The sequence below is a fragment of the Electrona antarctica genome (genome assembly GCF_951216825.1).
Source record: "Electrona antarctica genome assembly, chromosome: 9".
NCBI classification, from domain to species: domain Eukaryota; kingdom Metazoa; phylum Chordata; class Actinopteri; order Myctophiformes; family Myctophidae; genus Electrona; species Electrona antarctica.
Genome location: NC_136790.1, coordinates 2872838 through 2893932, shown reverse-complemented (window position 1 = coordinate 2893932; position 21095 = coordinate 2872838). Strand labels below are relative to the sequence as shown.

The 21095-nt window shown below is 40.7% G+C and overlaps 1 protein-coding gene across 2 annotated transcripts in view; it reads right to left on the bottom strand.

Moving 5' to 3' along the window:
• pank4 (pantothenate kinase 4 (inactive)) overlaps positions 1-21095 on the bottom strand; it is a 52074-nt gene that overhangs the window by 29140 nt on the left and 1839 nt on the right. Inside the window, exons 4-14 of one of the 2 annotated variants that reach the window (XM_079509365.1) lie at positions 20679-20871; positions 19463-19555; positions 18962-19115; positions 17689-17870; positions 17097-17178; positions 15855-15955; positions 10531-10686; positions 9504-9616; positions 7893-7980; positions 7173-7324; positions 5116-5171 (exon numbers count right to left, since the gene is read on the bottom strand). In XM_079509365.1, the coding sequence (XP_079365491.1) occupies positions 5116-5171; positions 7173-7324; positions 7893-7980; positions 9504-9616; positions 10531-10686; positions 15855-15955; positions 17097-17178; positions 17689-17870; positions 18962-19115; positions 19463-19555; positions 20679-20871 (1370 nt within the window). The remainder of the gene's footprint in view (positions 1-5115; positions 5172-7172; positions 7325-7892; positions 7981-9503; positions 9617-10530; positions 10687-15854; positions 15956-17096; positions 17179-17688; positions 17871-18961; positions 19116-19462; positions 19556-20678; positions 20872-21095) is intronic. The other variant, XM_079509366.1, reaches the window with a different exon arrangement.

The following is a 21095-nucleotide window of genomic DNA, read 5'->3' as shown; positions in this document are numbered from 1 at the left end:
ACTGTAGTAATACAATACAACAGTATCAGTCCATATACATACTGTAGTAATACAATACAACAGTATCAGTCCATAGACATACTGTAGTAATACAATACAACAGTATCAGTCCATAGACATACTGTAGTAATACAATACAACAGTATCAGTCCATATACATACTGTAGTAATACAATACAACAGTATCAGTCCATAGACATACTGTAGTAATACAATACAACAGTATCAGTCCATATACATACTGTAGTAATACAATACAACAGTATCAGTCCATAGACATACTGTAGTAATACAATACAACAGTATCAGTCCATAGACATACTGTAGTAATACAATACAACAGTATCAGTCCATATACATACTGTAGTAATACAATACAACAGTATCAGTCCATAGACACATACTGTAGTAATACAATACAACAGTATCAGTCCATAGACATACTGTAGTAATACAATACAACAGTATCAGTCCATAGACATACTGTAGTAATACAATACAACAGTATCAGTCCATAGACATACTGTAGTAATACAATACAACAGTATCAGTCCATAGACATACTGTAGTAATACAATACAACAGTATCAGTCCATAGACATACTGTAGTAATACAATACAACAGTATCAGTCCATATACATACTGTAGTAATACAATACAACAGTATCAGTCCATAGACACATACTGTAGTAATACAATACAACAGTATCAGTCCATAGACATACTGTAGTAATACAATACAACAGTATCAGTCCATAGACATACTGTAGTAATACAATACAACAGTATCAGTCCATAGACATACTGTAGTAATACAATACAACAGTATCAGTCCATAGACATACTGTAGTAATACAATACAACAGTATCAGTCCATAGACATACTGTAGTAATACAATACAACAGTATCAGTCCATAGACATACTGTAGTAATACAATACAACAGTATCAGTCCATAGACATACTGTAGTAATACAATACAACAGTATCAGTCCATAGACATACTGTAGTAATACAATACAACAGTATCAGTCCAGACACATACTGTAGTAATACAATACAACAGTATCAGTCCATAGACATACTGTAGTAATACAATACAACAGTATCAGTCCATAGACATACTGTAGTAATACAATACAACAGTATCAGTCCATAGACATACTGTAGTAATACAATACAACAGTATCAGTCCATAGACATACTGTAGTAATACAATACAACAGTATCAGTCCCATACACACATACTGTAGTAATACAATACAACAGTATCAGTCCATAGACATACTGTAGTAATACAATACAACAGTATCAGTCCATAGACATACTGTAGTAATACAATACAACAGTATCAGTCCATAGACACATACTGTAGTAATACAATACAACAGTATCAGTCCATAGACACATACTGTAGTAATACAATACAACAGTATCAGTCCATAGACACATACTGTAGTAATACAATACAACAGTATCAGTCCATAGACACATACTGTAGTAATACAATACAACAGTATCAGTCCATAGACACATACTGTAGTAATACAATACAACAGTATCAGTCCATAGACACATACTGTAGTAATACAATACAACAGTATCAGTCCATAGTTACACATACTGTAGTAATACAATACAACAGTATCAGTCCAGACACATACTGTAGTAATACAATACAACAGTATCAGTCCATAGACACATACTGTAGTAATACAATACAACAGTATCAGTCCATAGACACATACTGTAGTAATACAATACAACAGTATCAGTCCATAGACACATACTGTAGTAATACAATACAACAGTATCAGTCCATAGACACATACTGTAGTAATACAATACAACAGTATCAGTCCATATACATACTGTAGTAATACAATACAACAGTATCAGTCCATAGACACATACTGTAGTAATACAATACAACAGTATCAGTCCATAGACATACTGTAGTAATACAATACAACAGTATCAGTCCATAGACACATACTGTAGTAATACAATACAACAGTATCAGTCCATATACATACTGTAGTAATACAATACAACAGTATCAGTCCATAGACACATACTGTAGTAATACAATACAACAGTATCAGTCCATAGACATACTGTAGTAATACAATACAACAGTATCAGTCCATAGACACATACTGTAGTAATACAATACAACAGTATCAGTCCATATACATACTGTAGTAATACAATACAACAGTATCAGTCCATAGACACATACTGTAGTAATACAATACAACAGTATCAGTCCATACACACATACTGTAGTAATACAATACAACAGTATCAGTCCATACACACATACTGTAGTAATACAATACAACAGTATCAGTCCATATACATACTGTAGTAATACAATACAACAGTATCAGTCCATAGACATACTGTAGTAATACAATACAACAGTATCAGTCCATAGACACATACTGTAGTAATACAATACAACAGTATCAGTCCATACACACATACTGTAGTAATACAATACAACAGTATCAGTCCATAGACATACTGTAGTAATACAATACAACAGTATCAGTCCATAGACATACTGTAGTAATACAATACAACAGTATCAGTCCATAGACATACTGTAGTAATACAATACAACAGTATCAGTCCATAGACATACTGTAGTAATACAATACAACAGTATCAGTCCATACACACATACTGTAGTAATACAATACAACAGTATCAGTCCATACACACATACTGTAGTAATACAATACAACAGTATCAGTCCATATACATACTGTAGTAATACAATACAACAGTATCAGTCCATACACACATACTGTAGTAATACAATACAACAGTATCAGTCCATATACATACTGTAGTAATACAATACAACAGTATCAGTCAGTAACACATACTGTAGTAATACAATACAACAGTATCAGTCCATAGACATACTGTAGTAATACAATACAACAGTATCAGTCCATACACACATACTGTAGTAATACAATACAACAGTATCAGTCCATATACATACTGTAGTAATACAATACAACAGTATCAGTCCATATACATACTGTAGTAATACAATACAACAGTATCAGTCCATATACATACTGTAGTAATACAATACAACAGTATCAGTCCATAGACACATACTGTAGTAATACAATACAACAGTATCAGTCCATAGACATACTGTAGTAATACAATACAACAGTATCAGTCCATATACATACTGTAGTAATACAATACAACAGTATCAGTCCATAGACATACTGTAGTAATACAATACAACAGTATCAGTCCATATACATACTGTAGTAATACAATACAACAGTATCAGTCCATAGACACATACTGTAGTAATACAATACAACAGTATCAGTCCATACACACATACTGTAGTAATACAATACAACAGTATCAGTCCATACACACATACTGTAGTAATACAATACAACAGTATCAGTCCATATACATACTGTAGTAATACAATACAACAGTATCAGTCCATAGACATACTGTAGTAATACAATACAACAGTATCAGTCCATAGACACATACTGTAGTAATACAATACAACAGTATCAGTCCATACACACATACTGTAGTAATACAATACAACAGTATCAGTCCATAGACATACTGTAGTAATACAATACAACAGTATCAGTCCATAGACATACTGTAGTAATACAATACAACAGTATCAGTCCATAGACATACTGTAGTAATACAATACAACAGTATCAGTCCATAGACATACTGTAGTAATACAATACAACAGTATCAGTCCATACACACATACTGTAGTAATACAATACAACAGTATCAGTCCATACACACATACTGTAGTAATACAATACAACAGTATCAGTCCATATACATACTGTAGTAATACAATACAACAGTATCAGTCCATACACACATACTGTAGTAATACAATACAACAGTATCAGTCCATATACATACTGTAGTAATACAATACAACAGTATCAGTCAGTAACACATACTGTAGTAATACAATACAACAGTATCAGTCCATAGACATACTGTAGTAATACAATACAACAGTATCAGTCCATACACACATACTGTAGTAATACAATACAACAGTATCAGTCCATATACATACTGTAGTAATACAATACAACAGTATCAGTCCATAGTTACACATACTGTAGTAATACAATACAACAGTATCAGTCCATAGACATACTGTAGTAATACAATACAACAGTATCAGTCCATATACATACTGTAGTAATACAATACAACAGTATCAGTCCATAGACATACTGTAGTAATACAATACAACAGTATCAGTCCAGACACATACTGTAGTAATACAATACAACAGTATCAGTCCATAGACATACTGTAGTAATACAATACAACAGTATCAGTCCAGACACATACTGTAGTAATACAATACAACAGTATCAGTCCATAGACATACTGTAGTAATACAATACAACAGTATCAGTCCAGACACATACTGTAGTAATACAATACAACAGTATCAGTCCATAGACATACTGTAGTAATACAATACAACAGTATCAGTCCAGACACATACTGTAGTAATACAATACAACAGTATCAGTCCATAGACATACTGTAGTAATACAATACAACAGTATCAGTCCATAGACATACTGTAGTAATACAATACAACAGTATCAGTCCATAGACATACTGTAGTAATACAATACAACAGTATCAGTCCATATACATACTGTAGTAATACAATACAACAGTATCAGTCCAGACACATACTGTAGTAATACAATACAACAGTATCAGTCCATAGACATACTGTAGTAATACAATACAACAGTATCAGTCCATAGACATACTGTAGTAATACAATACAACAGTATCAGTCCAGACACACATACTGTAGTAATACAATACAACAGTATCAGTCCATAGACATACTGTAGTAATACAATACAACAGTATCAGTCCAGACACATACTGTAGTAATACAATACAACAGTATCAGTCCATATACATACTGTAGTAATACAATACAACAGTATCAGTCCAGACACATACTGTAGTAATACAATACAACAGTATCAGTCCATACATACTGTAGTAATACAGGAGAGTAGCTTCCATACCTTCCAGCTGCCGTTGAGCCTCCTCAAAGCCAAACTCTGGATCCGATTCTAGAACACTGCGTAAACGAACAACAGTGAACAGTGTGCACCAGTCAATTTGGGAATTGAAACAGCTTTGTACAACATTAAACCATAAAGCCTTGTTATACAGACTTCATTAACAACTACAGCTTAATTACTAATTCTGTCTTTGTATTTTTTTTGTTTTACATGCAAAAATTGTATATAATGAGGCGACAGTAATTTTGAAATACAAAATTGACAAGTGACATTAAACTTGCTGCTTAATTAATGCACTAATCCTTGGTTTTGGGCATTACATTTTTGGCTACTCGATCAGTTGTCCAGGCAAACTAGTTTATGAACATCTAGAGCAGTGGTTCTCAAACTGTGGTGCGTGGGCGTCTTCTAGGGGGTGCGAGACATGAAAAGGCTAATGGTGGTGCTATGGTTTTATTTTAAATATATTAACATATTATGCCAATATATGGCAATTATATGCAGAATACAGCCTATGCCATATTCAGGTTCATACATGTAGATAAATAGGAAATGTCTCTCTCTATATAGCGTATGCAATTTATATTTCCATGTGGGGGGGGTGCGTCAGCTAGGTTGGGAGGTAACAGGGGGTGCGTCAGCTAGGTTGGGAGGTAACAGGGGGTGCGTCAGCTAGGTTGGGAGGTAACAGGGGGTGCGTCAGCTAGGTTGGGAGGTAACAGGGGGTGCGTCAGCTAGGTCGGGAGGTAACAGGGGGTGCATCAGTTAGGTCGGGAGGTAACAGGGGGTGCATCAGTTAGGTTGGGAGGTAACAGGGGGCGTGTCAGCTAGGTCGGGAGGTAACAGGGGGTGCATCAGTTAGGTTGGGAGGTAACAGGGGGTGCATCAGTTAGGTCGGGAGGTAACAGGGGGTGCGTCAGCTAGGTCGGGAGGTAACAGGGGGTGCATCAGTTAGGTCGGGAGGTAACAGGGGGTGCGTCAGCTAGGTCGGGAGGTAACAGGGGGTGCATCAGTTAGGTTGGGAGGTAACAGGGGGTGCATCAGTTAGGTTGGGAGGTAACAGGGGGCGTGTCAGCTAGGTTTGGAGGTAACAGGGGGTGCATCAGTTAGGTCGGGAGGTAACAGGGGGCGTGTCAGCTAGGTCGGGAGGTAACAGGGGGCGTGTCAGCTAGGTTGGGAGGTAACAGGGGGTGCGTCAGCTAGGTTGGGAGGTAACAGGGGGTGCGTCAGCTAGGTCGGGAGGTAACAGGGGGCGTGTCAGCTAGGTTGGGAGGTAACAGGGGGTGCGTCAGCTAGGTTGGGAGGTAACAGGGGGTGCGTCAGCTAGGTCGGGAGGTAACAGGGGGTGCGTCAGTTAGGTCGGGAGGTAACAGGGGGTGCATCAGCTAGGTCGGGAGGTAACAGGGGGTGCATCAGCTAGGTCGGGAGGTAACAGGGGGCGTGTCAGCTAGGTTGGGAGGTAACAGGGGGTGCATCAGTTAGGTCGGGAGGTAACAGGGGGTGCATCAGTTAGGTCGGGAGGTAACAGGGGGTGCATCAGCTAGGTCGGGAGGTAACAGGGGGTGCATCAGCTAGGTCGGGAGGTAACAGGGGGTGCGTCAGCTAGGTCGGGAGGTAACAGGGGGTGCGTCAGCTAGGTTGGGAGGTAACAGGGGGTGCGTCAGCTAGGTTGGGAGGTAACAGGGGGTGCGTCAGCTAGGTCGGGAGGTAACGGGGTGCATCAGTTAGGTTGGGAGGTAACAGGGGGTGCGTCAGCTAGGTTGGGAGGTAACAGGGGGTGCGTCAGCTAGGTTGGGAGGTAACAGGGGGTGCATGGCCAAAAAGGTTTGGGAACCGCTGATCTAGAGTATAATCAGTTTGTGCTCACAAAGATCAGCTCACGGTTCAGAGTATGGGTTTATGCCGTTCAGACAATGGGTTTTATGGGCAAATCTCCCATTGGCTTAGAAGCAGCCTAGAGACGAGGCAGCCAATCATGAAAAGTGTCTACTACGTTCGCTACTATAGAGGTAGTAGTGAATGACACAAGACACACTGAAACCATGAAATGTACCCACTCAGACACAGCCTTGGCCCCCCAGTCAAAGACATTCCCAGCCAGGACACCTCTGACCAGAGCAAACTGCTTCTCCTCCCAGCTCAGCAGCTCCAGGGCCTTTACGATAGTCTGGTAGTACTTGAGAGCCATGTCATTCTCCCTCTGTTTGATCTGGAACAGAGCACAGGCAAACTGGATGAGATGCAGCTTCTAGTTCCCCACTGAAAAAAATACAATTATTGTTACTTGGGTTTAACCCGTTTAGGCCTGACCTCAAAATAAATTAAAAAAAATCTTCTAAATCCTCCAATTTTCTGAAATAAATGTTTTCACGATTTTTCAAAAATAGCAGACCTACAAGCTCGTATGAGCTTGTAGATCTGCTATTTTTCAATAGCTAAATTATAACATAATGTTTAAAACACCAAAAGGGGTTCCCGCCCAAAATGGGTTAAAATTATAAACCAAATACCACAAAAATGCTGAAATCTACTGAGGCCAAATATTAAAAGTGAAAGGCTACTTTTCATCCATTAATTTCCCTTTGGCTTACAACTCCAGATTTGAGGTTAAAAAATAAACGGAAACTTGTCAAATATTTGTTAGACCACTGAGCGGTCAGTGGCAACCCGACATAAGAGCAGTTGTAGTACAAGAAACAGATGAACTACAAAGAGCAGTGGAAACATGGAAAAGAGAGAGAGAGTGAATGAGAGAGATCGATAGATTTCACTCAGACCTTAGAGAATGGATCAGGAAAGTTGAACTCGTTTAAACAGTGCTCCCTCGTGTCTAACAGACTTCTGACAGTGAGGGATCCATAAGCACTAGGTGAGAAGAGAAGCACTCTACATTAGCAAGAGAGAAAATATACGTGTATATACACACAAAACACACACACAACTACTAGGATGACAGGAAGGCAGCTCTAATGTCGGCGGAAGAGCAGTTTGGGTGGTGTTCAGGTTTTGGCTAATTGAGTGTCATGACCTATAAAAAGCAAGGACTTTTCATGATTCTAAAAAATGACCGATTTTCAGGCTTTTATTTAGAGCGCAACAGCTCCTGTACATTCCTGAATAGTTTGACATTTATGGGAGAATCGTTATAGCTTAGACTTGACGTGCTTCAACCGTTACCTTTCGACTAGTGCAACGTCCTGATAAAGCAGCGACCATGGCATCACATGCAGATCAGTATTCTTAGGTAGATCAGAATGGCTCAGTAAATGTACAAGTCAAACAAATAATGGTTAAGCAGGCCAAGCATAAGATATACTAGCTCTGGTCCATAGCCAATGCTTCTATGATTCTGCCCTGCATTGGCTAGGCTACTTTCGCTTTTAACTCTCACATGGAACTCAGACCAGCCTCTCCGCTTTAGCGTAAATAAAAAGAAAGTTTTTGCTACTCACCAAAACAAAGGCGGGTTGTGTCATTAGAAAGCCTACTTTCCTTAGTTGACGCACTCTGAGCCCCCCACCACACATATAAACAGTACTTTTTGGCCAAAAAGGGATTTTGTTTCCACCGGGAAAAAAATACTTTTAGTTACTCCAATGCGCCCTCTACCGATATTGCCCAGAGAATTGCCCAAAAAAAATCCCTTTCTGGCCAAAAAGTACTGTTTATATGTGTGGTGGGGGGCTCAGAGTGCTTCCACTAAGGAAAGTAGGCTTTCTAATGACACAACCCGCCTTTGTTTTGGTGAGTAGCAAAAACGTTCTTTTTAAATACGCTAAAGAGGAGAGGCTGGTCTGAGTTCTATGTGAGATTTAAAAGCGAAAGTAGCATAGCCAATGCAGGGCAGAAACATAGAAGCATTGGCTATGGACCAGAGCTAAAGATATACCAACATATTGATAATTGGATATGATTATTTAATACTACTATTTTCCAAATGTTATGCTTAATGCCTTTCCAAATGTAATGTGCCCAATGCTTAGTGCTTTGGTTGTAAAGGAAAATGGCACAATGTCAAACATTTATTAAAAATTATATATACAGGACTTTAGTTGGACAGCCAAATGGCAGTAGCTGTGTGAACTTGAATGAAATGAAGAAATCCCTGGCCACACTAATGGTATGTCTACACAAAATTAAATGGTACAGTATAACAGTAACTGACATTTCAAAAGTATGCAAGACGTAACGGCTTCTATTTATCTTTGTGGCATTTAAAAAGAATATAAGACAAATTACTGCTCTCTTTATATTTTTGTGGCAATGAAGTCAAATGTTTAAAATCAATCATTTGTGGGACATTTGTGGGACATTTGATGGACATTTGAGGGACATTTGAGGGACATTTGAGGGACATTTTGACACGAGAGAAACAAGAGAACCCTTACAATGGCTGATGGCGGAGGGTCTGCAGCTTGTGTCTGTATTTCTGACGGAACTTCTCAGCTCGCTCAGTAGCCTCAGGGATGTCCGGTTGGCTCGCCAAAGCTCTCTTCACCACCTGTTCAAAGACACAAAGCTCCAATTAATCAGCCATGCTGGGAGTGGACGGACAGACAGACACACGAGAATAAATGCCCCGACACACCAAGCCGACATCAGGCTGTGTTTTAGCGTACCGTATGTGGTCGACATCAGGCTGTGTTTTAGCGTACCGTATGTGGTCGACATCAGGCTGTGTTTTAGCGTACCGTATGTGGTCGACATCAGGCTGTGTTTTAGCGTACCGTATGTGGTCGACATCAGGCTGTGTTTTACCGTATGTGGTCGACATCAGGCTGTGTTTTAGCGTACCGTATGTGGTCGACATCAGGCTGTGTTTTAGCGTACCGTATGTGGTCGACATCAGGCTGTGTTTTAGCGTACTGTATGTGGTCGACATCAGGCTGTGTTTTAGCGTACCGTATGTGGTCGACATCAGGCTGTGTTTTAGCGTACCGTATGTGGTCGACATCAGGCTGTGTTTTAGCGTACCGTATGTGGTCGACATCAGGCTGTGTTTTAGCATATAAAGATGTGGTCGACAAACGGCCATAGTTTTTGCGGCGTCTCAGAACATCTCTATACGGTGTTCACAAATATGCAGTAATACGTTCCTACATGTTAATGTAATTTATTGACGAGACTATTGGAAGTCAACTATAGCCACATGGTGAATTCTGCCTGGAACTTAGCATTCAGGCCTAGCAACAAGCTAGCAACATTGAAGTTAGCAACAATCATTTTCAGAACCAACCAATTAAACTAAAACCCTAGTTTTGGGGTAAATCTCATCCAAATAAGGGGTGTAAAAGGAGGAATGACGCAAGAGCAAATTATGACCACCGTTTGAATATTGTCAATTTTGGCAGTAGTACAAAGAGACACACAGACACTGACAAAACACTGACAAAACAAACACTATCATCATCACACCCCGTCTAGCGCTTCCTCGAAGCAGAAGAGCCAGTATTCTCGAGCGAGGGCGTCCTCTGTGAGGTCCACCGTGTCTGGGATGTACGAGGACGGATCTTGGAGCAGAGGCAGGTTCACAAGCTTCCTCTCCAGACGATCCATCTCCAACATGTCAAACTAGAGGCAAAGGTGGAGATGACAACATGAAGCCTTGTTCACATTCTCTCAGACAGACATAGGTCATATACAGTACGTAGAGCGGAGGAAAGATATTCTCTATGAGGCAGTTCTCTGGGCAATATCGGTAGAGGACGCAGCGGAGTAACTAAAAGTATTTTTTTTTCGGTGGAAACAAAATCCCTTTTTGGCCAAAAAGTACCGTTTATACGTGTGGTGGGGGGTTCAGAGTGCTCCCACTAAGGAAAGTAGGCTTTCTAATGACACAACCCGCCTTGGTTTTGGTGAGTAGCAAAAACGTTATATACGCTAAAGAGGAGAGGCTGGTCTGAGTTCCATGTGAGAGTTAAAAGCGAAAGTAGCAGAGCCAATGCAGGGCAGAATCATAGGCTATGGACCAGAGCTACTCAATTGTATAAGTAATATTGTATTAACATACTTTACCATACAGATTGGACAAAATTAAATTTTATTCCTAAACACCACAATCAAAAATGGACTTCTGGGTAGCCGCAATTTGCAACTCTAGATTTTTCCATAATGGGATGAATCTAGAGTTAAACTTGACCGAACACGACTCGCTCACTCACTGTATAACAAAATGAAGTTCCATAGACTATATTCTATAGAGACTTAGGGAAACATTTTTCCTTTTATTTGATCATGCTCATAAAGTGCTCTGTGCTCAAAGTGCAATTAAAAAGCAAACGACCTTCGTCAGTGCTACTGTAGATAGCACTGACGAAGGTCTTAGGACCGAAACGTTTGCTTTTTAATTGCACTTTGAGCACAGAGCACTTTATAAGCATGATAAAATAAAAGGAAAAATGTTTCCCTAAGTCTCAGTCTATAGAAGTTTTTACTTCATTTTGTTATACAGTGAGTGAGCGAGTCGTGTTCGGTCAAGTTTTCCTCTGTTTTTGAGACCAGTCAACATTGCAGCTCTAGGCCAAGCTTGAATTATCCTCTTTCACATCTTAAGAGCTACTTTGTCAAGAAATTCTGTGCAAGTGATTCTGCAAGTGCAAGTGTTGGAGTTTGGAAGCACTCGTCGAAGTCACTGAACGGCCCTGCGTACCACCTGTTTCGAATTTGCACATAATGCAGGAGGCAGCAGTGCGACCCATTAATAAAAACGAGTGCTTCCAAACTCCAACAAAAAGAATCACCTGCACAGAATTTCTTGACAGAAAGTAGCTCATAACATGTCTACGGTGGATTTTTATGAAACAAAAACTCGGCAGATTGAAAGAGGATAATTCAAGCTTGGCCTAGAGCTGCAATGTTGGTGAGTTTAACGTTGTTTAATACAAGCAGATCGCAAACGCAAATTGGATGAATGGGGAGTCAATGGAGGGTATTGCAACTCTAGATTCATCCCATTATTAAAAAAATCACACCCGTGTGAACTGAGTGGTGCAACTACCCTCTCCCCCCCTCCTCTCTCTCTCTCTCATTAGCAGGCAACATTTTTGAGTGGTTGCACCACTCAAAAATATAGAGTTGCAAATTGCAGCTAGACTTCTGGGTAGAGTCTAGATAACGCCGGCAGCGTCACATTGGAACAGTATTATATAGAAATGTATTACTTTGTCAACCTGTGGCTATCTATAACAAACAATTAGATAGTTAATTAGACACTATGGCCCTCATTTATCAGTGTAAATTCTGCCCCAAATTCGAGTGTAGGTTTTGTAGTACACCCACGTCGCCACGGCATTTATAAAGTGATCGCAAACAACTGATCCTTCCTTAATTTCGTTCCGACGTTAATAAATGTGACGGCTGAAATCTATCTGGCACGCCCTATGAAATCAAGCCTCGCCCTCGTTTTTGCGACATGAACAACCAGGGATACAGGAAAAACTTGCTGCCCGCCTCACCCCCCTCTGTCATACACACACACACACAGACGCACGCACGCACACGCAACTTGCAAATAAGGAACGAACACCTGCATGAATTAAACAAAGCTGTAGGCCTAGGTCTGTTCTCCTCTCGCCTCGCTTGCCTTTCTGGTTAGTAAACCACAGCATGCAAGCCGACTTTGTTTTAAATGGTCCGCCAAACCGTTCCCCCCAAACACTTCACACCTATCGGCCAGGGATACACTTCACACCTATCGGCCAGGGATACACTTCACACCTATCGGCCAGGGATACACTTCACACCTATCGGCCAGGGATACACTTCACACCTATCGGCCAGGGATACACTTCACACCTATCGGCCGGGGATACACTTCACACCTATCGGCCGGGGATACACTTCACACCTATCGGCCGGGGAGACACTTCACACCTATCAGCCGGGGATACACTTCACACCTATCGGCCGGGAAACACTTCACACCTATCAGCCGGGGATACACTTCACACCTATCGGCCGGGGATACACTTCACACCTATCGGCCGGGGATACACTTCACACCTATCGGCCCGGGATACACTTCACACCTATCGGCCTGGGATACACTTCACACCTATCGGCCGGGGATACACTTCACACCTATCGGCCGGGGATACACTTCACACCTATCGGCCCGGGATACACTTCACACCTATCGGCCGGGGATACACTTCACACCTATCGGCCGGGGATACACTTCACACCTATTGGCCGGGATACACTTCACACCTATCGGCCGGGATACACTTCACACCTATCGGCCGGGATACACTTCACACCTATCGGCCGGGGATACACTTCACACCTATCGGTTAGGGATACACTTCACACCTATCGGCCGGGGATACACTTCACACCTATCGGCCGGGGATACACTTCACACCTATCGGCCGGGGATACACTTCACACCTATCGGCCGGGGATACACTTCACACCTATCGGCCGGGGACACACTTCACACCTATCGGCCGGGGATACACTTCACACCTATCGGCCGGGGATACACTTCACACCTATCGGCCGGGATACACTTCACACCTATCGGCCTGGGATACACGTCACACCTATCGGCCGGGGATACACTTCACACCTATCGGCCTGGGCTACACTTCACACCTATCGGCCTGGGATACACTTCACACCTATCGGCCAGGGATACACTTCACACCTATTGGCTGGGGATACACTTCACACCTATCGGCCGGGATACACTTCACACCTATCGGCCGGGATACACTTCACACCTATAGGCCGGGGATACACTTCACACCTATCGGCCGGGGGTTTTAAAACGGCAGGTAAAATCAAGCGATCACTACAGCATCTGCAGTTAGCAGCTGAGAAACGTTACAAAGCAAGTATAGAAAAAAACAAATGAGACCTCAATTTATGAATGAATCAGGAATAAAACAGTTCCTAACATGACCAAATATACTAGCCAAGACTGCACAGCTAGAAAGCAATGTACTGAGCATGTGACACTACATCACACTAGCACACACACACAAAGCATGAGGAAGTACTTACAGGGAACTGAAGGAAAGGGTTACAACACAGACAGGTATGAAGAAGAAATGAAAAGAGGACAGTCAGACAGATTATTTCAAGAGGGCTGTAGTGTGGATTCGAAAATTCAATGATGGTGACTCCATAAAGTCAAGGCTTCATAGGATGAAGCCATTTAAAAGGAGATTTCCGGACTAGCAGTTTCCTTACCTTAATCTGATGTTATTATATCCTCAAAAAAGTGCCGGGAGAGACATTTTTACGGCAGCACATTTAGTACACTTAAAATGGTGGAGCTTATCTGGTCATTATGAAAGACAGATGTGTAGTGATCGAGCGATCACAATAAGCGAATTAGCGCGAGACCCAACGTGCCCAATTGGAGATGTCTGTACTTTCCGCGGGGGTGAGTTGAAACTTGATAAAGGGAAGAGACGGACAGCTCACCTTGTGATTTACCGACCACACATGAGAGTATAAGACATTGTAAAATAAGCTGTTATTGCCTCGTTCTGTAGAATGTTCATTAGGGGAGTTATATTGTTGAAATAACAAACGTAATTCATGTTGGCGATGTCACTAAAGGGGCAGTTCATTATTGTTATGGACGGGAGAATGACTTGTGTAATGGGGATGAGTGCAACTGGGGGACAAGAGATATATAATTCTATTTTAAGGATTGATCATCTATTTATTCACAAATTAACATGACTAACTCCCCTCTTGACAGTTAATCTAGTGTTAGGTAGTGCTTTCATAATAATAATCTTGTGAAACAAACTAATAAAGGTGTAAACACTTACGTAAAAATAGAAATATTCAGTAAACTATAAAAAGAGACTACTCTATTCTACTGCCATCTAGTGTTCACCCCCCTCTTGCGCTCTCTCTCTGTCAGTTTTTGAGTGGTGCAACCACTCCTAGAACCAGCAATGTCCGTCGGTCCGTCCGTCCGTCCGTCCGTACGAACGATACGGACACAAGTAGAGATATCTCACCCCGGCGACATGACCGGTGAGTTATCCGGACTTTCGGGGTGAGATGATCCGCACTTTTGACTTTTTGTGGAAAAGGAGTAGCCTCGGACGTTTTTATTTTCCAGGGAGAAAAAAAAAGTCTGGGTCCGAGTCCACTTCAATTCGGCATAGAGTAGCGCAAACATCGCTCACTCTCTGCTGATTTCTGATCGTCTGCACCTTTGTTAAATTGACACACACACGAACACATGTACACATGTACACACATACACACTCCTCTCTCTCGCTCTAAGTAATTAGTCTCATGTCGCGCAGCTGCACATAGTTTCTCCCGGCGGATCCTGCCGGGAGCTGCCTATGCCATAAAAAGCATAGGTGAGTTCCAGGCTAGAAAAGGAGTGAGCTGTCCCGTTTACCGTATGAAGAACTCCAGGCTAGAAAAGGAGTGAGCTGTCCTGTTTACCGTATGAAGAGGAGTGAGCTGTCCTGTTTACCGTATGAAGAACATCAGATTATTGTAAGAAAACAGCTAGTCCTGAATTCTCGTTTAACACGCATTTTGGGCGGGAACCCCTTTTGGATGTTAGCATTATGTTATGCTTTAGCTACTGAAAAATAGCAGATCTACAAGCTCTACAAGCTTGTAGGTCTGCTATTTTTTGACTGACATAGAAACATAGCTTTTTCAGAAAACTGTCGGGATGTAGAAGACATTTTTAGAATCTGATCTCAGGTCAAAATGGGTCAAACAGTGGTCATCATTGGATGTGTACTCACCGTTCCGCTGCGTGCGCGCTGCATGGGATTCATGTCAGGAGAGACACTCATGAGTCCAGAACTCCCGGCGTAATTCTCCCCCCAACTGTACTGGTTGGGATCTGAATGAGGACGAGGGACAGTTTGGGCTTTTACAACTCCTTTCAAAAATATATATTTTAAAGTTTATTAAAGTCACTCAGCGAGTGGAGGTTTTGGATTTTGTTCAGTTTGTTTTTGTTCCATTTCAGTGATGATTAATACATGATTTCTGATTAATCTCTTGAATTTGTATTTAATCATTCAGATCTCTGGATATTTCACAATAGTAATTATGAAGTGAATCTCAGATACTTCTCTTTCGTAGTACAGCATCCAACAATCTCCCCCCCCCCCCCCCCCCCCCCAAAATGGTCCTGTTCCCAAAAAAATTAAAAAGGTTATTATTTTAATATCAAGGACTGAAAGAAGTACAAAGGAGCCACTGTTCAATCAGAAGTGGATGGATTGAGGATAGGCCATACTTTCACCCCTTAACCCATTTTGGGGCAGGAACCCCTTTTGGTGTTTTAAGCATTATGTTATAATTTAGCTATTGAAAAATAGCTAAAGCATTGAAACATAGCGCGCCACCGAGTGGCGCGCTACGAGCTTGTAGGTCTGCTATTTTTGAAGAATCGTGAAAAGTTACATGAAAGTGTTTGAGAACGACTGACATAGAAAAACAGTCAGGATTTAGAAGATTTGCACAATCGTTCCCAGGTCAAAATGGGTTAAAGTCCGAGACGATATGCATACTTGATCTCGGGAAATTGAAAGTTGATTTATTTTTTGTAATACCACAAGGTTCCCAAACCGTTTTCCCGTTTCGCTGTAAGTGAGGGAGCGGTTTGCATGGAGTGGGCAAGAACTGAGGTGGAACAGCAGAGAAATAGGAACGAGTTAGAAAAATCTCTCTGATAATACAGTTTCAGGCTTGCTAAATATTCCAGTAATAAACAAATGTCAATTTCCACCAACACATTTTAAATTCATGGGGCAAATAACATAACCTGACTCTGCCAGATGGGGCAGCAGAGAGTACACTAGCAGGAGGGGGGAACCCAGTGTACTCTCTGCTGCCCCATCTGGCGAAGTCAGGTTAGCAATAACAATGCATTTGTCAAACTTTTGCGGCATCATTTTCCAAAACATTTTTTGGCATTAACGCTACTAAATCATGTTGGTTGGGAAATTGTGTTCTGTGAGGGCTTTTCCCCTTACTGTCTTCCTCGGCTCCTTTGAGGAAAGCTCCAATGGCACCGAGATAGCCTTCATGTCTCAGGAACAGAGCTTGAACTTCACCCTACAACACAAAAAATGTGAAATAGCAATTAGCAATAAAACTGTTAGCAGGCCTAAACTGGACTTAACAAAGTTGTTCACATTGGCTTAACATGACAATGAGGAAAGTCCAGGAGGGCAAAAAGATATCTTATCATCTTGATAATAGGGCTTGGATGATTGATTCACTTACGATCGATTCAATTTACATTGCAATTCTTAATTATATTGCGCTTCTGCGATTCAACAATTATTGTTGCGATTAGAACATTTATAAACCATAAAATGTTGAATCAGCCAGATAACGCCAGTCAGTTTTTCTGATATGAAAAAAAAAAATCCAATTAAAAATCCGATACAATTTCAATCCAAAAATATCAATAAAAAAATAAAATTGTGGCATTAAAAATCACAATATTTGAGTGAATGGTTTTTTTTGCCCACCCCTATTTGATAACATATTCACTTCTGGACTAGACAGTTCCCAACATGGTTAAAGCACTTAGGGTAAATACAGAAGAGGAGTCCTTGCCTTGGTGAAGAAGTTGATACTGTAAGTAATAGTGTGCATTGTTACAGGATGACCTCTGATGAAGAAGCCTCCAAAGTAGACTCTGGAGAGGTTGTGGAGCTTGGCGTACAGGCAGGCCAGCTGCCCGATGTCATTACTGATCATGTGGAGTAAGCTCTTGGCCATATCTTCTTTGGAGAATTCTATGGATCGATATTAGACATACAGAAACACAATCTGAATTAGGAGGGAGATCCCCTTTTGAATGTTCAAAACGGGTACTAAACAGTGTTTGTATTATGTACTTAACCAGAAGAAGGATAAACATTAAAAGTTAATGCGAGTTTTTAAAATCATTTTACATAAACACTTCAAATCAAACCTAACCGTTCACCCACTTCACAATAATCAGGGAGTGTGTCTATCTTGGCTCAATTCCATGTCCACATTTCTCAACAGCAACATGACTAGGCTGCACTGTCTACATCCTAGAACAAGGCCTAAGGTCGGTTAAGGCACCAATCATTCCGTTCCCATGAGTGGGAATTGCAAGTATGCGTTATCACGAGAAGAGATGCAATCTGTCTTCCCTGAGGGAAATAAGTCCTTGACTTTGTCCCATTTGTACACTCTTCTTTCTTTTAGGTTTTTAGGTTTTATAACAGAAGCCCAGGGGCAAGTACGAAGGTCATCAAGTCACAGATTCTTGGGAAAAAATAAAACATCAGATTGTACACAAGAGTACAGCCTTCAGTGGTCAAGTCTAGTCAGTTACATATAAGGAATAGGTTAGAACGCACTTAAGTATCAGTGACTCAAGAGGTAAATAAAACTCAATCCCCTATCCCACCCACAATCCCAAGGACAGTTGGAAAACCCATTTGCACACTCTTGAGTTACAATTGTACATCCGAAGGGGGAAAGGAGGGGACCCTATTTTCCCCCATTTCCTTATCCCCAAACTTCTTTGCCTTTCTTTTTTTTTTTTTTTACCATTTTGAAAAACATTTTTGAATAGTTCAAATAGTTGATCTACAAGCTCACAACGTGTCGATCGTCTAGTTAGTTGAACAATTTGAAAATGTTTTTCAAAATAGTAAAAAAAAGGGACCCCGGACAACAAACCACAGTATGTAACGCTTAAGTGGTTAATACTGAGGAATCTTTACTGTGCACGCTAAAGAACATCAGCAAAATGTCTAGCCTGGAAATGTTACATAGTAAGAGTATGCTGTGACTTTTTGACATTTCAAGTTCTCATGTCTGCAAGTAAAATAAAGTGTCCTTGCATCACCTGTGTCTGCAGTAGCAGACTTCCCAAAGCTGCTGGCAATAAGATCTCCAGTCAAGCCCAAGCATCCATACGATCCTCCGTAGATATCTTTGACAAGCATATCAACACTTGTGTGCTGCCCTTTTGAGGCCAACTGTAGTAATTCATCAAATCTCTAAAAGACAACAAAAGTTCAAAGTTCAATTGGCTTGTCCTGAATAAATATCACACTTTGTACCCCCCCCCCCCCCAGTTTAATCTATTTCTGCTCGGTATATTGAATTGTCTTTTTGTGTATGTGTTCCATTCTCTGTCAATATTTTTTGTATCCCATGTCTTATTTTATTTTTTTGTTGTACAGCACTTTAGCCAATGTCTGTTTTAAATATGCAGTATATGACATGCACTTACTTACATGATGTGAACAAATAATAAAGATTGTTGAGTCACTTTTAAGACATGGTAATAACTCTAATTGTCTGACACCAAGCATACAGTTATGGGCTAAGACTAGAGAGATACCTTTGTCTTGGTGAGCAATGCTCCAAGGCCCCAGAATGTTCCGCCACCAATTGAACTCCCTCCAATACGTTCAAATTTGTCCTCTGATTCAACCTATTTAAAGGGAGAAGACATGGAGATGATATGAATCTCAATGACAACAGAAGAGATGAGTTTTTACTTTTAGACTGTGGTGGAAAATGTGGATTGACAGTGACACGGTCACCTGACAAAATGTCATTCACAATATTTTCTATTTAGGTGAATTTAGTTATTGTATTATCTTATCTATTGCATAGCTCTTCTGAAAGGGTTTCCATCATAGTATTTATTAAAACCATCTAACCCCCTGCTTAATAGCAACTGTCTCTGCTGTTATCCATGCTTCTCTTTAATAACATTTCAAGATGCCAAGAGCATTGTCTGGCTGCTATGGCTCTGACCTTTGTAACGTATGTACAGTACTATTGTTCGTAATCTCAGTGGTTTCAGAAACCATAGCAGACTGTAGAACAATATTGCTGGTCTGCTGTACATCACTCTAAATCTAGGCTGTAAATCTAATGGACAGTATGTAGAGTAGATTCCTGCCCACACTACTAGTTAAAGATACAATTACATGGTCATTAGCAGGTAAAGGACTGTAACCGATTGTAAAGTCATACTGAAGTACCACACTATGTAAAAACAACAGATGACATTCATTACAAAAAAGGGAGTCTGAATAAGTACCTGAAAGGCTGAAACATAATGTTGCGTATGTGTGGAGGTAATGCCTCGTCTACTATATCATATCATATGTGTGGAGGTAATGCCTCGTCTACTATATCAAACAAACATACTGTATATCCGTTAACAATTCAAAAAGTATATATGTTTTGTTTCTGACCCTTTAAGAGTCATCAGTCTACCTTTCTCTTAAACCAACACACCACTACAGCAGCACAGTAAGCACCTTACCATAATCACCTTCTCTAGAGTCTAGAGGGTTTAAGTGATTAGAGTCTAGAGTCGGACTAGACTTAGTAAACTCAACCTGAGTGGGCTCTGTACTTGGACCACTTTCCCCCTCGTCTCCACCAAATCACTACATCTACAGAGAGGAATGGTCAACAAGCTTGCAGATCTGCTATTTGGGCTAATGTTCCCCCCAAAATGTTAGGTTTTAAGTGGTTAAAATTAAATAGTGGTTAAAATTTTAATAAAATCTTGGCTCAACTGCTCAAGATATCATTACCTTCACAATGGATACCCCAGAGCCGATGTTGACCAGTAGGTAAGGGAAGATGTCTGGGTGGGTGTTCTGGAAGCGGAACTCTGAGTCGGCGTGCTTGGCATAGACAAAGGCCTCATGGGGGATGTTCCTCAGCACAAAGTTACAGCCCTTGATTAGGCAAGTCATCTCGTCCTCCTTGTCCACTCTAGCATAACTCAAAACATTACAGGCCCATTAGCAAAGTATTTAGGATTGTAAACTTCTTGTTTTATCCTATGGTTGTATCGGCTGGAGACATGCTAATGTATAACCTGCCACTTTTACCATTTTACTAGCCAATTAATTTTTTTTGCAAACAGTTCAATTCTGATTAGCTCATTCTGATTCCAGCCACTGCAAAATATGTTTTAATCAGAATTTGCCTGGTAGGTTGTGCCA